Raw genomic sequence first — 18,470 nt, 5'->3', positions numbered from 1 at the left:
TGAACAGTTTGCACCATTTCAAAGTAAACGAGTATGAATCATCAATATGTAAACAGAGTTGCCCCCAGAACATGTAGGCAGACACCAGTAATTTATGCAGTCTTTGATTAAAAGGAATTGGATTCACTTTAGTCATACGTTAGCTCAGTTCAATGTTGTTTAAGCCCATGCCTTTTCTAAACTGAATGTAGTCATGATAGCACAGTTTAACTGACTTCCTTAGCCAACGGGCTAAGGCTTTTTCATGGTGTAATGTAGCACAAAGGGCTGACATGTCAAGAACAGACATAAGTCGAACATTCTATTATAATTCCAATGATCAGTAAGCGGAAGTTGTTAATCACAGTGTAGAATGTACAGTTCAACTCATTGGACCTAAATTAAGTTATTTCGCTAATAAAATTCGTAAGCAACGTAATTTAAAACTTTCTCCCAATGAGCGTGTTTAAGTAAGAACAGGCCAGGGAGTATACAGACATTAATCACACAGCTCATTCCAAGAGGCTCTTTCAACAGTGTTATTGATTTTTTTCTCTTACATAGCACATGAAATGTATGAAATTATATGGCAGCATGAGAATTTTAAAGAACCCTATATGCTAGTCTACTTAGGGCATCTGTATGAAACATTAACATTAGGAAACACAAACCTATTCATTCTCTCTCCTCCCACCCCCATCTTTTTGTTATTTTAGACAAACAAAGGTGATGCACTTGCCAACCGAGTCCAGAACACGCTGGGAAACTATGATGAAATGAAGGATTTGTTAACTAACCATTCTAATCAGAATCATCTAGTGGGAATCCCAAAGAATTCCGTGCCCCAGACTCCCATCAACAAAAACGAACCAAGCTTTTTTCCAGAACAAAAGAACCGAATGATCCCACCTCATCAGGATAGCACTCACTCCTCGGCACCGATGCCTCCACCTTCGGTTGTGATACTGAATTCAACTCTCATACACAGCAACCGGAAGTCAAAACCTGACTGGCCACGAGACAGTCAGAACACTAGCATGGTACCGGCCAGCCAGGCTGGCAGTCAGCCCAACAAAACGCAGCCCCCAACACAGGACCAGCCCCCTGCCAGACTGGAAGACTTCTTTGTCTACCCAGCTGAACAGCCTCAAGTTGGAGCAGCTGAAGAGTCAAACCCATCTGCAAAGGAAGACGGTAACCTCAAGTCCGGTGGAGGGGATACGTTCAAAGAAATCTTTCAGTCCAGCTCACCAGAAGAATCTGAATTCACACTGCAGGCGCCTGGGTCTCCCCTAGTTGCCTCTTCTTTATTAGCTCCCAGCAGTGGCCTTGTGGTTCAAAACTTCCCACCAGGGGTTTACTGCAAAACGAGCGTGGGACAGCAAAAACCAACCGCATATGTCAGACCCATGGATGGCCAGGACCAAGCCCCGGACATCTCTCCCACGCTGAAGCCTTCAGTTGAATTCGAGAACAGCTTTGGGAATCTGTCATTTGGGTCACTCTTGGATGGCAAACCCAGTGCACCCAGTTCAAAGACTAAACTGCCAAAGTTCACCATTCTCCAAACAAGTGAAGTAAGTAATTTTTAAAGTTTTGTTTTGTTTCTTTTTGTTTTGTTTCGTACCTTCTTGAGCTGTAGACGAGACTCTTCAAGGTCAGAGTCTGAGTCTTGATCTCCCGTCACTTGTGACTTGACCGATTAACACTCTGCAAATACAGTTAAATCTCCGTAATTTGGAATGACAAAAGGCGAGGTCAGTCTGAGCGAGTGAAAAGTTGGAGTTATAAAATAGTTTCAGAGAATGCATTTGTAGTAATATTCTGTACAAATCAATCACATTGGAGATTTTCATTGGTCCTAAGCAGGATGAGGTACATGAAAAGACTGTGAGTCACCCTAGGCCTTCAGTAACTGATAGCGTATCATAAACATAAAACACAGAAGTTCCTTAAGGTACGAGGATGTACAAGTGTGATTTGCTGGAACCGGAAGTGGAAGGCATTCTTTAAGAATCGTAGTTTCTTGAGCGCTTGCAGGGCTGTTCCTTGGCAAGATCTTGACATTATCTTCCGTGTCCCTCAATCTTTCCTTCTGCATCACCTTCTTCTACAGATGCCTACCTAACCCTCTTGTACTACCTTGATCCCTTCTGTCAAAGCCAAAAGCATTGCCTTATAAAAGAGAAGTCCAGAGGGGCCAAAGCCTCTCCCAAAGGAATGAATCGCTAACGATTGGATCTCAGGCCTTGTGGCCCCTGGGTGGGGGGCATATATTGGGTGCCTCTCAGGTGCCACCATGTAAGCGGCTGTCTACTGCACCTCAAGCGCCTGACTGCAGAAGAAACCACTGCTTTCACTGGTGACTGAAGGCTTGAAAAGACACGGAGGAAGAAAGTAGGTTGAAATTCTTACTCGATAGGACTCACAGACAGTCTGTCTGAACTATTGCAGAGTCCGAGTTAGTGGTGTCTGAATTAGAGAAGTCTGACCACATGTACCCTACAGGTCTTCTTTTATTCACACTCAGCAGATGTGCTGATTTCAGAGGACGATGGGAACACCAAGGAAGGGAGGACGGGGGCCCTTGGTTTGGATTTGCTCAATGCATGTTTTGAGTATTATTTCATTTCTCAGGCGGTTTTGCTGTTGGTATCATCATCAATCATCAGGTCTCGTCAAGCTTCCTCCCAAGTATCTCTCCAGTCTGTCACCTCTTCACCCTCACCGCCTTCGAAGCGCCCGTGAGCATCTCTTGCCTGCGCCGCCTCCTGTCTGGTGTCCCTCCCTCTAGGCTCACCTCTCTTTCAAACCATCTTCCATCCAGGCCGATCCAGTGGGCAGATCTGACCATGTCACTCTCTGCTTTGGATTCTTCAATGCCTTCTCATTGCTTCCAGGAAACAGTCCAAATTTCTTAGTCCCACATACAAAGCTCTTCACTCTCTGATTTCATACTCCCTTCCCGACCTCATACTTCACGACTTCTTCACGTGCAGATGAGATCTCAGCCACGCGGAGCCACCTGTGGTTCCCCGTCATGTCCTGCTTTGTCACGCTTCCTTGCTTTTGTGCCTGCTGTCTCCTCAGCCTAGAATGTCTCTCCCTACCCTCCTTTGTCTTCCTGGTGAAGTCCTGTTTCTCCTTCAAGTCTACTTGGTTGTCACTTTTCTCCATGAAAGCTTCCCTGATTCCACGAGGCTTAATGACAAAGTCCTTTCTCTGGGCTTGCCGAGCGCCTTATATACACTTTGGCTGGCACTGACGTCATTGTATGGTAGTTACTCGTTTATGTGTCTGTCTCCTCTATTAGACTGTGAGCTCCCTGAGAGCAAGGAATGTCTCGTTCTTCTCTGTATCCCAAGTGCCTAGCAATCGCCTGGCATATAGTAGATACTCAATAAATGTTTGTTGAATGAATGAACTTCAAAAATCGTTACTTGATTACATTTCCTAAGCCATAATGTTAATCAAATAACACGAACAAAGGTAAACAATTGCTAGAAGATCCAGTCTCAGTTCTATTTCCTTAATTGTACTCTGTCTGCCTGTGTCTTACTCTATTCTTGTCCTGCATGGTCATTTGGAAATCCTAAATCCTAATTTCCACCTGATGACTTAATACAGGAGTGTGATACTTAAAAGCCAGAAAGCAACCTACTTTGAAAGAGGGGGAGCCTAGTGGGAGGTGGGACATCATTCTTGCCCCGTCTCTCGCCCTGGTCTCTTCTGCTCTTCTTTCTTTACACGGCAGTGCTGTTACTCAGGACTGGTCTGGAAATAGCATTGGCCCATCAAGAAGTCTGTTATCCTGTATCAACACCTCATTGGCAGAGTGACAGCTCACAGACCCACTGAGATCCACTCCACTGTAATCCTCTCTCTCATACATTCTCAACATGGCTGGCCCAGATTCAGAACCGACTCCATGCTTTCACTCAGTGCTCGGGCACAGCAATGAGAGGTACATTTCCAAAGAGAGTCTGAGCTGTCATCAGCTCTGGTGATGGTGCCCCACGGAGCAGCCTATGTGTATGCAGCCTTTAGTGACGGTACAAACAGACTTCGGTAGAGCCTTGTCTGAAAAATGGGTCGGATGCAATGAAGTCATGATAAGAGATCAATGAAGAAAGTACTAATTTTAAAATATAGGTGTCAAGGAAGGATTTGAAGGAGGGGTAGAGAGAAGCTTAGGGCCCTAAGGTCAGGAGAGTAATATACAGGTTTCAAGGGCAATGTGAAAACCAAAAATAAGCGGAAAGGGAATGAGAAGTTAGCCAGCCTAAGAGAGAACTTAGAAGATTAAAACGTGAGCGGAAGTACAGACAGGGTGGGGCCTTATGGAACTTTGAACCTAATGGAATTGATGTGGCTGAAACTCTGACCGAGTCTGGACATTCACCCTATTAAATCTTGATGTACTTTCCAAAAGCACTTAGCATTAGAATTCAGCCCCAGTCCCTGGCGCCAAGAGTTCCAGGCCTGGGGTTCTGGGTCCCTGGTCAAAGTAACCATCTACAATGAGTGGTAGCATTATTTTGAGTTATTACTGAAAAGGCTCGTCCACAGAGCAGTCATAGGATTTCTTTGAGCTTTCCCAGCTCTTTCCCTGGCTCAAGTGACAGGAGGCTGATGTGTGTTCGTGAAGTGTATTTGGGCCGAGTGGGGGGTTGAATGACCAGGAAAAAGACACGTTCTAAGATACACGAATAAGCGGATATTAGTGAGTTGAGAGATCATAAACTATTTATTATTGGAATGAAATGTGCATGTGTGTGTGTGTGCCCTTATTTGTTTCTGTGTCTACACTTGTGTACGTAGTGGAGACATTTTAATTATTTCCCATCCTTGAAACTTTCCTTGCTTCTTAGAATTTCTGTACCGATAATAAGGATACTAATAAATACTAACTAAAAAGGATACTAATAAAATCCAGCTTTCTTGCCAAAGGTCGGCTTTTCAATGGAAGCACGCTTTTTAAACAAATGATTTGTTTAAAAGCTTAACTCACTATCTTTCCAGGAAACAAACAAACAAACAAACAAAAGACTGATGTGTTCTGCAGTTGCGCTTAGAAGACTTCTCTGTGAACTGCATCTGAAAACAGTAAAAGACCTATTTATATCAAGTGGAAACTGAGGGTTGCTTGCAGATGGTGTTTCATTAGGAAACGAATTTGTTAATAAATGCAGCTTTATACATGATTTCATTACAGATGTTTTTGCTTATTTTTTCATTAGGATAAAAAAAATCTGCCTCTACGGTTTCTGTGTAGCTGCCCGAGTGCACCCAGCTCACGAATGTTAAGTTCCCACCGTTCTCTGCAGTTCTCACACAAGGGACCTGAGCTTCCTATCCACGTACAATAAATAAAGCTAATTACAGCCGCAGTGTTCACTGCATAGGGTATAAAACAAGGCAGGCACAGGCACAAATGCAGCACTAACTTTCAGCTGCCGGACAAAGGGAGCCACTAAGATGAGCTAAAGCCAAATCCCATCATTCATATATGTATTCAGCTTTTCCATCCAATAAGCTTTCACTCCAATAAGCTTCCATAAGTACAGTACGAATGTGTGGAGTGTCATCACCATAAAGGGTCATTTGCTTTCCAAGGTGCTCTTGGCTGTGACCTAAGACTATCTGAGGTTCCAGTTGCCTCGAAATTAGGAGCCTCTTCGAAAAGTTGAACCGAACTGAAGGAATGATAGGATTTGGCTTTAGCTCATGTTAGTGGCTCGCTTTGTCCGCCAGCTGAAAGTTATTCCTCGCATTCGTGACTGTGCCTGCCTTGTTTTATATCCTATGCGGTGAACGCTGTGGCTGTAATTAGCTTTATTTATTAAACGTGGATAGGAAGCTCAGGTCCCTTGTGTGAGAACTGCAGAGAAGGGTGGGAACTTAACATTCATGTGCTGGAAGCACCCGGGCAGCTACACAGAAACCGTAGAGGCAGATCCTTCCAAGAACGGAAGGCCGTCCAGCTGCTGCACGCAACCCATGCTAAGCATTTTTCACTTGATGTACGTCGTGAATTTCTTTTTTTGCCCATTCTTATGGAAATAAAATAGTATTCAGTCTAAGGCTCTCACTGCTTTAATCCCCACCTGGGAATGAATGGAGAAACCTTGGAAAGGCCTCACACTTTCAAGGGTGCCAGCAGAGACCTTGACCTTAAGATGTATCCCATAGAAGTGTAGGATCCAGAAAGCTTTGTATGTTCTCTGCCCGTCCATTGCATAGTAGTTGCTTTTTTCTTTGTGCTTTTTGACTAACTCTTCCAATTGCTTGGTCTCATTGGGATTAAAATTCATTTTCCTCACCACCCCTCTTCCTTTGCCCTCCGCCCCCAGCAACTTTAGTGTCTCTCTAAGCTGAATGAAGTAGCCTTCGCCGAGCATCTGAAAAGCATCGTCAGTAATGCCAGTAGAACTTGGAGCCTCACATTCTTTGTGATGGAGAGGTCCGAGATGCTGGGAGAGGATTTATTTAAGGTTGTCATATTTCGCTGATTAAAAAAAGGTGTCTTGGGGAGGGGCGGCTGAGACCACCGTCACAATCATAAGGGTGTCTCACCAGAAAGTGACGCATAGCTGTAACCCCAGAAGGTTTCACGGAGACAGAATGCAAGATAGATTCTTTAACTTAATTTTTATTTTATATTGGGGGACAGTTGATTTACAATGTTGTGTTAGTTTCAGGTGTACAGCAAAGTGGTTCAGTTATACATATATCCATTCTTTTTTAGATTCTTTCCCATATAGGTTATTACAGACTACTGAGTAGAGTTCCATGTGCTATACAGTAGGTCCCTGTTGATTATCTGTTTTATATATAGTAGTGTGTACATGTTAATCCCAAACTCCTAACTTATCCCTCCCTCCACACCTTTCCCCTTTGGTAACCATAAGTTTGTTTTCGAAGTCTGTGAGTCTGTCTCTGTTTAGTGAAGTCAGACAGAAAAAGACAAATATCATATAACATCACTTATAAGGGGAATCTAAAAAGATGGTACAAGTGAACTTATTTACAGAGTAAGATAGATTTTTTTTCTTTTGCGGTACGCGGGCCTCTCACCGTTGTGGCCTCTCCCGTTGCGGAGCACAGGCTCCGGACGCGCAGGCTCAGCGGCCATGGCTCACGGGCCCAGCTGCTCCGTGGCATGTGGGATCCTCCCGGACCGGGGCACGAACCCGTGTCCCCTGCATCGGCAGGTGGACTCTCAACCACTGCGCCACCAGGGAAGCCCAGTAAGATAGATTTTGAACTTGATCTTGAATACTGGGTGGAATCACAATAGGTGAAGAGGGATCTGCAGGGCAGGACCATTCACGTGCGTGCAAATTAGTGATGGGTGGAGAGACTGTCAGGTACAAAAAAGGGAGATAAGAACATACAAGGTATATTCTGAGCATAGGCCGATTTGTCTGTGACTGAGGGTTTATCGGACCAAAGTGAGCTGGGGCTCAAAAAGCCAGAGACTTAAGTGTCTTGAATGCCTAGGTGATGTGGTATCCAGATTGTGATGCTGAACTTGAAACCCCACTGTCCCAGGGGCTTCATGGGTGGTGGCCTAGAAACTCTCAGGCCAATCCCTGTCACCGACTCAAGCAGTAATTTCTGAGCTCCTGCGTTCTCTATTCCCTTACCCGAAAGCACATCTCATTTCTTGCTCTGTAGGCATCGGTTTTCCTCCGCCTGCTTTCCCAAGGCTCTTTCTAGAGCAGTGCTGAAATGGTTGTTGCAAACGACGCTCTCCTCCCCTGTCCTTCCTTAGCCCCTCTCCCTCCATTTTCTCTAGTCAAACTCGGGAAGAGAGCTCAACTTTGGCCTAGTAAAGATTGTGCAAATGCCTGGGTCTTTTTTTATTTCCCCCTCTCATCTCCTCAAGTCCTCTTCTTTAGCGTATATATTTCTTTTCTAAGGCTGTATGTAAGTGATTCAGCCATCAACATCCTGGAACCATCTCAGCTATTTCAACATTCCATTGTTTTAAATTAATTACACTGTTTGGTTTCAGTGCAACAGTCTTGGTGCTCTGTGCTTTTAAATCCCTTGTCACTTTTAACACTTTTCTTTTTTTTTTTTTGGTTGGAAAGATTGATTTATTCTTATTCTGAAAGGAAACCTTTAATTTTTATACTATGCCAATTAAAATCATCATTAATAAGGATAGATTTTAAAACATTGCTATTTATTCATCACTTTAGTAATCCTCTGTGAGGGGAAGTGTGGTATATTACAAAGTACAGTTTGAACAAGGTCTCCTGAGATGTGGGTTTCACTTCTGGCCTGGACTTGCTGCCTGAACTTGAGAGAGTGAGTTTACCTCTCTAGGCCTCTCGTTAGATGGGGAATTCAGATTAGCTCATCAGCGAGGTTTCTTCCAGCAGTAAATCTCTGAGGGCGTGCTTCTCCTTTGTGGTTAAGCCCAAACCCACCTTGTGTGTAAAGGTCCTTCAGCTGTTGCCTCCCTCCAAGAGTGTGGGCCTTGACAGCCTGGAGTGTGTGAGCCTTGTCTGCCCACCTCTCAGTCTCAACCTTCAGAACAGTTGGGGAATTTTGAAGACTTGGCCAATATGGGCAAACTAGAATTGGATCTTCTTTTGGGATTGGATACCAATTCGGCGTGGAGTATTATTATATTTCAGCTCATTTTTTAAAGAAACATAAACAGCTATAGGCTGCATTTCACTGAAAGACACCAAGCTGTGAACTCAGGAAATAGTGTCCTAATCCTTTCGTCACCACCCACTAACATAATGAAAGATGGAGAACTTCTGTTTTCACATGACTTCTAGGAAAATATTTTGACAGATTCAGTATGCAGTAAAGCGATAAGCTTTTGTTACGTGTGTTCCAAATCATCCTGTTATCACTGGATATATCGATTAGCTTAGTACATTCTGAGCCAGTCGTAAAAAACAGACTGTTCACATTCTGTGCTAAAGAATAAGAAAAATTGACGGGTAGATAACCATATTGATTCAAGCCAAACAGTGAATGCTAAGGGCTTTAGAAAGGAGTTATAAAACTCTTTATGGCTGTTGTAAGTCTCTTAAGTATTTTTTTTAATTGACGTGAAAGCAAACGATCTTTAATTGACTATCTTTTTAAAAAGTGCTATGCTTTGGTTACCGAATAGAGTTTATAATATAGGTGACAATAACAAAAACCTATTACCTTTATACTTATGGTTTACAGTTGCTTTCATATACATCATCTTATTTTTTCCAGCTTTATTGAGGTGTAATTGACAAATAACAATTGTATATGTTCAAGGTGTACAGCTAGATGTTGTACACCTTGATGTTTTGATACACATAAACACTGTGAAATAACCTCCACAATCATGCTAACGATTGTGTGTGTGGTGACAACACAAAATCTACCCTCTTAGCAAATTTCAAGCGTAGAGTATGGTATCATTAACTATAGCCACCACGCTGTATATTAGGTCTCCAGAACGTATTCATCCTGCATAACGGAAACTTTGTACCCCTTGACCAATATCTCCCCATTTCCCCCAAATCCCCAGCCATCTTATTTTGATTTGATTCTCACGGGGCCTGGGATTATTAGCATTCTCGTTCCACAGATGCAGAAATGTAGTCTGGGAGAGACCAAGGGTTACTTGCCTAAAGTCACCCAGCCAGCAAATGGCAATGCTGGGACTAGAACCCAGGTCATCAGTGCCATTTCCATGATGCCATGGAAATTCAATTTTCTAAAATTACCTTCTCTACTGGCATGTAAGGGGCAAGAGAATAATGAGCTGAATCCAGCGTAAGTTGAAATTCCCCTGATGGGTTCATATTTCAAAAGTCAGGGGCCAAACCTACCAAAAGAGCAATTTTTCCTATGGTATTACAGGTTACACTCATGTGTTTTTCATTTACAAATATGGTGAGAAGTTGTGCTTTTGCAATATTCCTAAATGAGTAACATATGACACAACTTGTTAGAGGACGTCTTCTTGGTTCATGAAGTTTCTGAGTTTTTGTCTATTTGGTAGCATGACTTTAGCAGAATGACCAGACAACAGAGGTAAAAGCTGGATTTCTGTGGCTGAAACACAGCCATCCTCTAGATAAACGTTAGGTGTGAATGAGGGGTCAGTTAAAAGCGGGCATGTAATTAATTGTTATAGAAGGAGTAAGAAGTCTCTCAAATGTTTGAGCCCCCCAAGTATAGTAATAGAAAAAACTTACAGATCATCAAATTTCAAGAGTACTTAGCAAGGAGCAGGAAGGGTCCCTGGCTTTTATCCGTAGATGCTGAATGGGTGAGTCTCCCTGTACCTTAGCAAAAGAATGCAGGGAATCCATCGACTGCCTACTCAGAAAATCACTGTGAGAATCCATGAACTAAGTAGCTGTGAAAGTTCTTTGAAAACTTTACCAGGGTCTGGAAATGGGAGATATATTTGTTTTCCATAGACGGCCATAACAAAGTATCATAAACTGGGTGGCTTAAACACCAGAAATTTATTCTCTCACAGTTACAGAGGCTAGAAATCCAAAAAGGTATTGGCAGGGCTGAGCTCCCTCCGAAGCCTCTAGAACAGGATTCTTCCTGGCCTCTTCTAGCTTCTGGTGGCCCCAGGCATTACTTGGCTTGTAGACCCATCACTCCACTCTCTGCGTTCGTCTTCACGTGGCCTTCTCCTCTGTATGTCTCTCTGTATCCTCTCCTCTTCTTAAAAGGACATCAGTAATTGGATTTAGGGCTCACTCTACATCCAAGATGATTTCATTTCTAGATCCTTAACTAGTTACATCTGCAAAGACCATATTTCCAAAGAGTTACATTCTGAGGTTCTAGGTAGATATGAGTTTTGGGGGGACACGAGTCAACCCACTACGAGAAGTGTCATTTCTTCGCACATCCCAGACTGGGAATGGAGGGAGGCCGGTAGTGTTCATTATGAAAAACCCAAGCCAGTCCACAAGAGGGAGGTGGGCTTCTGCACCTCAGAACTGAATTCAGGTTTAGTCCGCAAAGGTTCTGAGCTAACTTCTCTTTAAGCTCTTCACTTTGACTGTGGATAAACTGTTAAATACAGTTGTGGAGAAGTGATTTTTAAAAATCCTTTAGATAGTAGCTATAATGTTTCTTCCTAATTAAGTAATAGAGAAAAAAGAATTTGTTAATGCAGTTGACTTGATTATGAACTGGAGCTTAGGTGGGCAATTTTTTCCATGAAGTAAATATTTTCAGCTTTGTGGGACACACAGTCTGGCAAATCCTCAACTCTGTCACTGTAGCATGGGAACAGCCATAGACAATACGTAAATGAAGGGGCATGGCTGTATGCCAATACAATTTTATATGTGAATACCAAAACTCAAATATCCCCTGTTTCCATGTTTCACAAAATATTCTTTTGATTTCTTTCAACCATCTTACAGTGTAGAAACCATTCTTAGCCTGTGAGCCATACCAAAACAGGCCGTTGGCTGCATTTGACTTGCAAAACAGTGTGCTGACCCCTGGGCTAGATCTAGACAAAGCTTCAGACAGCAAAAACCATTGGCTTGCTCTACCTGTCATCAATAGGAAGATGGCTTTGAGAAGAGAGGGGAGGAAGGTCAGCTCTACAACCTGCAGAGAGCAGAATCCTGGGTCAGGAAAGGTGCTGGTGGTGAAGGTAGAGCTGGCCGGTGGGGGAGAGGCTCCTCCAGGCCTGCAGGCAGATGGATAAGAAGGCTTGGTACCCAGGATTAGAAATAGTCTTCACACCACAAATCACGTCTCTGCCTAGGAGGGTTCTCTTTCCTTAGTGACTCATGGGGTGAAGGTCATTTTCTCTTTTGCTTTCTTAGAATTGGAGTGCCTAAGCTCCTAGGAACAGGGGACCATTTACGTGCTCGGTCTGGGCTCAGAATCACAGATGCAAAGAGATGATCTCAGAGATAACCAGTAAAAGGAAGCTGGTCCTATCTTTTTTTTTTTTGTGGGAGTCCCTGTAGGGACATTTTTTAAAAAAAAAATTGGAGTATAGTTGCTTTACAATGTTGTGTTAGTTTCTGGTCCTATCATTTTATCGAGGGAGAAGAACCTAGTCTAAACCCAATTAGGATTCTGGACTGGGAGGACAAAAGTGTGTATTTGACTTGGGTGTGGGGTGGAAGGGATTTCTAAGATTCTAGGAACAGCATGTCCTCTGGCATAGACTGTGACTTTGGGTTAAGTGGGGTGAAAGGGCTGATGGTCTGTGGAAGCCCCTATAGGCTCTTCATAGCCGGCGTGTGGGGTGTTTGTGTATGCATGTGTACATATGCCTGTGCCGTTGTCCGTGTGTCTCTCTGGGGGAACCTGCGAAAGCAGTGGAATTCTGGGAGGAGAAGGCTAGAGAATGATGGCTTCCTTGGTACTTCATGAAGCTTTTGCCCAGCCTCCACGGCAGTACTAGGTTCTGAGGTGACTTAGAATGAAAGAGTGATAGGAGAAAGGATCTATTTTGTTGAGGTTTTAAAGGTGAGATGAGGTTGAGCTGAAGCTTCAAGTTGAAATGTGTGGGTTGATGGAAAAAAAGGAAATGGACTGTGTAAAGCCTTGGCAGTTGGTTGGAGTTTCAAGGGCTGTGCTTTTTATGATGTAAGCAGTGATAGCTCACTGCTTCAAGTATGTACCATTGAAGAATGCTACAACTATATTGCAATTTCATTAAATAGGTTGCTGATGGGAGAAGTGGCTGCCATCTTGCAGTTCCAGGGGTCACCATTCACATAGACTCTACAATGGGACTGATGACTCCTGAAGCTGGTTAAGGAGATGACCCTGGTTTTAGAGCAAACCTATTCTTTGACCTTCCTCTGCCTTTCAGCATCCCCTGTTCTTCCAGGTCTTGATGTAAACTTACTGGGGAAGCCGGCTTCCCAAGAGACATCCAGAAATGCCCTCCCAGGCACCTGCTGGAAATGAAATCAAGATGCTCACCCTGAGTGGAGTCTCACCAGTTGGTCTCTCCTTTGTACTGAGACACCCAAACTATCTCTCTGCAGCTCTACTCTATTTACTTGAACAAATGTGGCCTTCGGATCACTGGGGAGATGGGAAGATCTAACATGCCTTCCCAGGCAAAAAGGACCCACATCAGAGAGTTAAGTCTGAATCCACAATCCACCTAAAATTAATCTCAAAGGAAATAGTTTTGTTGGATATTTGAGTGCAACATCTGGCCCAAGGCCAAACGTATAAACAACAGTGTAACATTTTGAGTTGTTCACATTGAGTCTGATATCATGAATTGGGATGATTTAAATCTGAAAATATTATCATATGCATTGTTGGAAAGATCCATTAGAAGAGACCGTGTATCTCATATCTTCTTTTATTGATTGACTTTATTTATTCATTCAACAAACTTTTATTGAGCACCCACTGTGCTAGGAGCTGGAAGACTGAGATAATGAAGACATGTTGCCTGATCTTAAGTAGCTTAAGTCAGGGCATATGGACACAAAAGCAGAAAAATCACAGTGAAATGTAATAGATGGTTGTTCACTATTCTGTGGGAACTGAGAGAATGATGAAGGGTGTCTGAAATGTTCAGAAAAGCTTCTTGAAGGAAGTAGTAACTTGAGTGCTAGCTCTTGAAGTGTGATTAGAAGTTTTCTTGGTGAAGAAGTGGCCGTATAGGCACTCTACCATGTAAAGCCACATCAAGTTGTAAGTGAGCCCGTTGACTCCTGGGATTCATGAGACACAAAAGAATCAGTTGTGTTTGGGGAGTTAGGAGGAGACTTTTTAAAATTAATTAATTGATCTCTTTAATTTTGGCTGCGCTGGATCTTCGTTGCTGCGCGCGGGCTCCCTCTAGTTGCGGCGAGCGGGGGCTACTCTTACGTTGCGGCGAGCGGGGGCTACTCATTGCGGTGGTTTCTTTTTTTTTTTCTTTTTTTTTGCGGTACGCGGGCCTCTCACCGCTGTGGCCTCTCCCGTTGCGGACCGCAGACTCAGCGGCCATGGCTCACGGGCCCAGCCGCTCCGCGGCATGTGAGATCCTCCCAGACCGGGGCACAAACCCGCGTCCCCTGCATTGGCAGGCGGACTCCCAACCACTGCGCCACCAGGGAAGCCCGCGGTGGTTTCTTTTGTTGCAGAGCACGGGCTCTAGGCGCGCGGGCTTCAGTAGTCGTGGCACGTGGGCTCTAGAGCGCAGGCTCAGTAGTTGTGCAGAGGGCCTGAATTGCTCCGCGGCATGTGGGATCTTCCCGGACCAGGGCTCGAACCCGTGTCCGCTGCAGTGGCAGGCGGATTCTTAACCACTGCGCCACCGGGGAAGTCCCGAGGAGGAGACACCCCCCCCCAACCCCCCCTTTTTTTTTTTTTTTTTTTTTTTTTTGCGGTACGCGGGCCTCTCACTGTTGTGGCCTCTCCCGTTGCGGAGCACGGGCTCCGGACGCGCAGGCTCAGCGGCCATGGCTCACGGGCCCAGCCGCTCCGTGGCATGTGGGATCCTCCCGGACCGGGGCACGAACCCGTGTCCCCTGCATCGGCAGGCGGACTCTCAACCACTGCGCCACCAGGGAAGCCCAGGAGGAGACTTTTAATGCTGTGAGTACAGCAGATGATGTTGTAGAAAAGTCACGTTGGCGGGGTGGGGGTGGGGGTGGGGGGATGGGGGGATTGGCAGGAGAGTAGGGGAAAGGGAGTTGATGTCGTCAAAGGGCTGGTAAGGTTTGAGGCAGAAAGAGTACTGAGCAGGCTGTTGAAATATTCCAGGCCAGAAATGCTAGCAGTTTGAATTAGGGCCGATTTTGAGGTAGATTTTTAAGGTTGATTAGATGAGATTCGGTGATTAATTAGATGGGCCATTGAGAGGAAGCCCGCGGAGAGGATCAAAACGACTCTGAGGTTTCTGGCTGGTGACACCATTACCCAAGATTCTTTTCTTTGACACCCAAGTCTTCACAAAGCAGGTAAGTTTCTTTCTTTTATCTCTTTTATTGTCATGCTGTCATGATATTATAGGCTTTGAATGTCATGATATTTGATTAATGTTCACACAGTGCTTCTGCAAAGCTTTGTATGAAAAATCATGATTATTTTCTTATGCTCCAATGAAGGATTTATTTCCTATAAATGGCCTTTTTTGATTCACCACTTAAAATTAATGTGTTAACTCAGAAAGATTTTATTAGTACTTTAGAGAACATGGGAAAATATGCTGAATACTTTCTTAGAAATCATAGAAGTGGAAATGAAATTTCCTATAAGTTATGGAGTATATTAAATATTAAATCATGTTTTGTATTTTGTAATTTTTGGAAGTCAAATGAACACATTACCAGTTGCATTTCTCTTGTAGTGATAGCTGTGGACTTTGCTATGATCTTCCCCGATTTTTTTTTCTTTAGACTCAAGCTGTCTACACAGGGCACCTGCTTACAATGGAGAGCTGCGGTTAACTTTCCATTCCACACCACCCCCCCCACCCCCCCACCCCCCCACCCCCCGCCGCCGCCCCGAGATACAATCTTTAGTGACAAAGCACATCTTTTGTTTTTGGTAGACTTGGTGTAGGGTTATGATGACTGACCCTCTATATAAATTGTTACCTGGAAAACTGTTCAGCTCTACTTCCTTGCCTTTGTTTGGTGGACATGTTGATTGCCATTCAGTTAAGGTGATGAATTTCTGGTGTGGAGGCAGAAGAAAGGATTAGAATTGAAACTAATTGAAACTAGTGCAAACTAAACTAATTGAAACTAGTGCAAACTAGAATTTGCACTCCATAGTTTCTAGGATTCAAATGGTGTTTTTCAATGATAGGAGAATTAATCATAATAATATATTTACCTTACTTACCCACTCCTGTTCTCAACTGTTTGAAATTCTCTCTGTAACTTCTCTATACTTTCTTATTTTGAAATTATTCTAAACACAGAGAGGTTGGGAGCTGAGAGCCTCACTGTTTGCAGTGAACAACATGGAAGCCAGATGCCAGGAGACCTCACCAAAGGCCTCACCATGACTAAGTTATAGAGCTGAGCCTGAACTCTAGACTGGTAGCTCAGTACATTAAGTTAAAAGAACAAAGCAATCAGCATCTTAAAGAACAGCTGTACAAGTTATAGAATTAGACGTTCTTGATGATGGAAGGACTCTGCAAAGCCAGTAAGTCCAGCTGGCTTGATAGAAATGCATTAGTCGGCTATTAGGCCGCACATTTCTCACCCAGGAATGGGAAAGTCCTTAAAAGCCACAGGTGAAACCTTCATGTGCGAGCGCTTGCATCAAAAATAATCAAGTGCAACGTGGCACTTGGCCACTTTTCACAACTCAGAGTTACAGATACAAGTTCCTTAGTTCGGGCACTCCAGCAGATATATTAGCCATAGGGAAGAAACAACATCTAGCTTCTTCTAAAGTTTGACTTATGAAGGAAAAGGCATCCCTAACACATAAATATGTTCATTTCACCTTCTGGGAAGAAAAGGAATGAAATTGCAGCTGCAGCGTGTTATTGAATCGTCCTGAAATTAGACTTTAGAGTTCGGGAAGATTGAAAGATTGAATGCCAATGTTTTCTACACAGGCAGAACCAAAAAAGGCACTTTATACGTTTGTTCCCTCACTGTTTCAGCTCTTACATAGAATTAGTCCAAATCGCTGTTAAAAATCACCATGTGTGGCGTAGCAGTGCTTTAGCATGTTAAAATACATATTGGGTTGGGGATAAATTGAGAACGAAATTAATATTAGATTTACTTTGTGGATTTTAACTGCGACATCATTCCTTATGTGATTTACATAGGTAGACATAAATATATTTCTCTCCAAACCATATTAACAATATACACATAAAGACTGTATAATAAAACAAACAAAAATTGTACTTAATCACTGCTGAGAAAGACGACTGTTAATTTTTTTAATGGCAATCTTATAGTAAAGTCAAATGGCATAGGGAAAAAGAGGCTTCGCTAAGAGAAGTTTTTAAAAAATTGCATCTTCATATATCGAGAGGATATAGCACTTCAAGCTAGAAAGAACAGCGTTGTGCTTCCTGTTTTGAATAAGCCATTAGGCATTTTTGTCTTTGCATCTCTGTTTAAGCTGTACAGCGTTATTTATTCCAATAATTAGTGTTAAGTTTCTTGGCAGTAGGCAATATAGTTACCTTTAAAATTTAAATGGGATAAAAATGCCTTGAGAACATGCTTTAGGAAAACTCTTAATATTTATTTTCAATTGGCTCTTTAATTATTCAGTTGTGTATTATTTGAAAAAGAAGAATCTTGAGAAACAGAAGGCCACGGACAGAATATGTCCCAGATGAACGGCTTTGGTTTTTCCGTTGGTTGGGTAACATCCTGGACGGCTAAGACGTTAGTGATGCCAAGTGGAAGCTCCACTACCCCTTCACCTTGCCAGTCTAAACGCATTTCCGTTAGAACAGCCCACGCCGCTTTTTCTCGTTCTGATTCTCCTTAAAATAAGTTTCCGTCATTACCCCTGCTCTCCTCCCTTCCTGGGTATGTAAAATCCCAAGGTTGTAGGTCCCTGAATTATCAGCTTTGACACCTCCATTCCCAAGGCAAGGAGGCAATGACTGCAGCTTATTTGAAGATTCTCAGTGCCGTTTATGTGGCTCTGGATTTCAAATATAAATATGAAGGTGATTACTTTTTTAGCTATATAAATTAATTAGAATGTATTTTTAAGCTTAATAAACCCTATAATTCTGAATAAGCATACCAGTTTCAGAGCAAATCAGTGTTTCTAAAGATGGAAGGAATAAAGCGAGCCTGTTCTGAGCTATTATGAAGAACAAAGGCAATCTCAGGGTAAGGTTGATACTTATTCGTTCATTTATTATGTATCGGGCACATCTACATGCATAATGTAGTTTCAATCTTTATCAGGGATCTGAAGATGTTAGAAGAAGAGATGACTGGATTTTTGCCAATTGCAGTCAGAGTTCCCGGCAAAGAGTAGGTGCTCATTAAACATGTGCTGAATAAGTTAATGAAGCCTCTGAAGAACGGAAGCGGCCGTAGCATATTTGAGGCAATTAGACAGTAGTCACAAGAACAAGTATATTCAGTTGTGTGATAACGAAGTACAGATATAAGTGTATTTTAAGTGTAGGCCTTTCTTGAAGATGAAGGCCCTGAGACTGGCCAGCAAAGCAGGCTAGGATTCAGGGAGGTGAGGCTTGGGGGTGAGGGGAATTGGATGACCAAAGACCAAGAAGAGAAGTGAGAACAGTTTTGATAAGTAACAAACCAGTCACTAAATCAACCTCGTTTGACCTTTGACAAGCAACTCTTACGTGCAGAGGACTGTGCTGGGGCTTTGAGGGAGACAGAGTTGGACAAGATCGTGCCCTGCATTCAGGAAACTTACTTCTAGCAGGGCAATTAAGATATGTATTCGAATAACAACAAAGCAAGGTAAAATGTCATGGTTACCAGAGTGCTATGCGAGGCCACAGTAGGCCGAGGTGCATGCTGGCGGGCAGATCTAGGATGGGTCTG

At 43.2% G+C, this 18,470-nt stretch overlaps 1 protein-coding gene across 4 annotated transcripts in view; it reads left to right on the top strand.

The window, feature by feature from the left end:
- AFF2 (ALF transcription elongation factor 2) overlaps positions 1 to 18,470 on the top strand; it is a 499,644-nt gene that overhangs the window by 164,069 nt on the left and 317,105 nt on the right. For all 4 annotated transcript variants that reach the window (XM_060292350.1, XM_060292348.1, XM_060292349.1 and 1 more), the window contains exon 3: positions 696 to 1,556. In XM_060292350.1, coding sequence (XP_060148333.1) covers positions 696 to 1,556 — 861 coding nt within the window. The remainder of the gene's footprint in view (positions 1 to 695; positions 1,557 to 18,470) is intronic.

The sequence above is a fragment of the Globicephala melas genome, chromosome X, assembly GCF_963455315.2.
Source record: "Globicephala melas chromosome X, mGloMel1.2, whole genome shotgun sequence".
Lineage (NCBI taxonomy): Eukaryota > Metazoa > Chordata > Mammalia > Artiodactyla > Delphinidae > Globicephala > Globicephala melas.
Note: the sequence above shows the minus strand (reverse complement) of the source record. Positions and strands in the feature narration are given on the sequence as shown.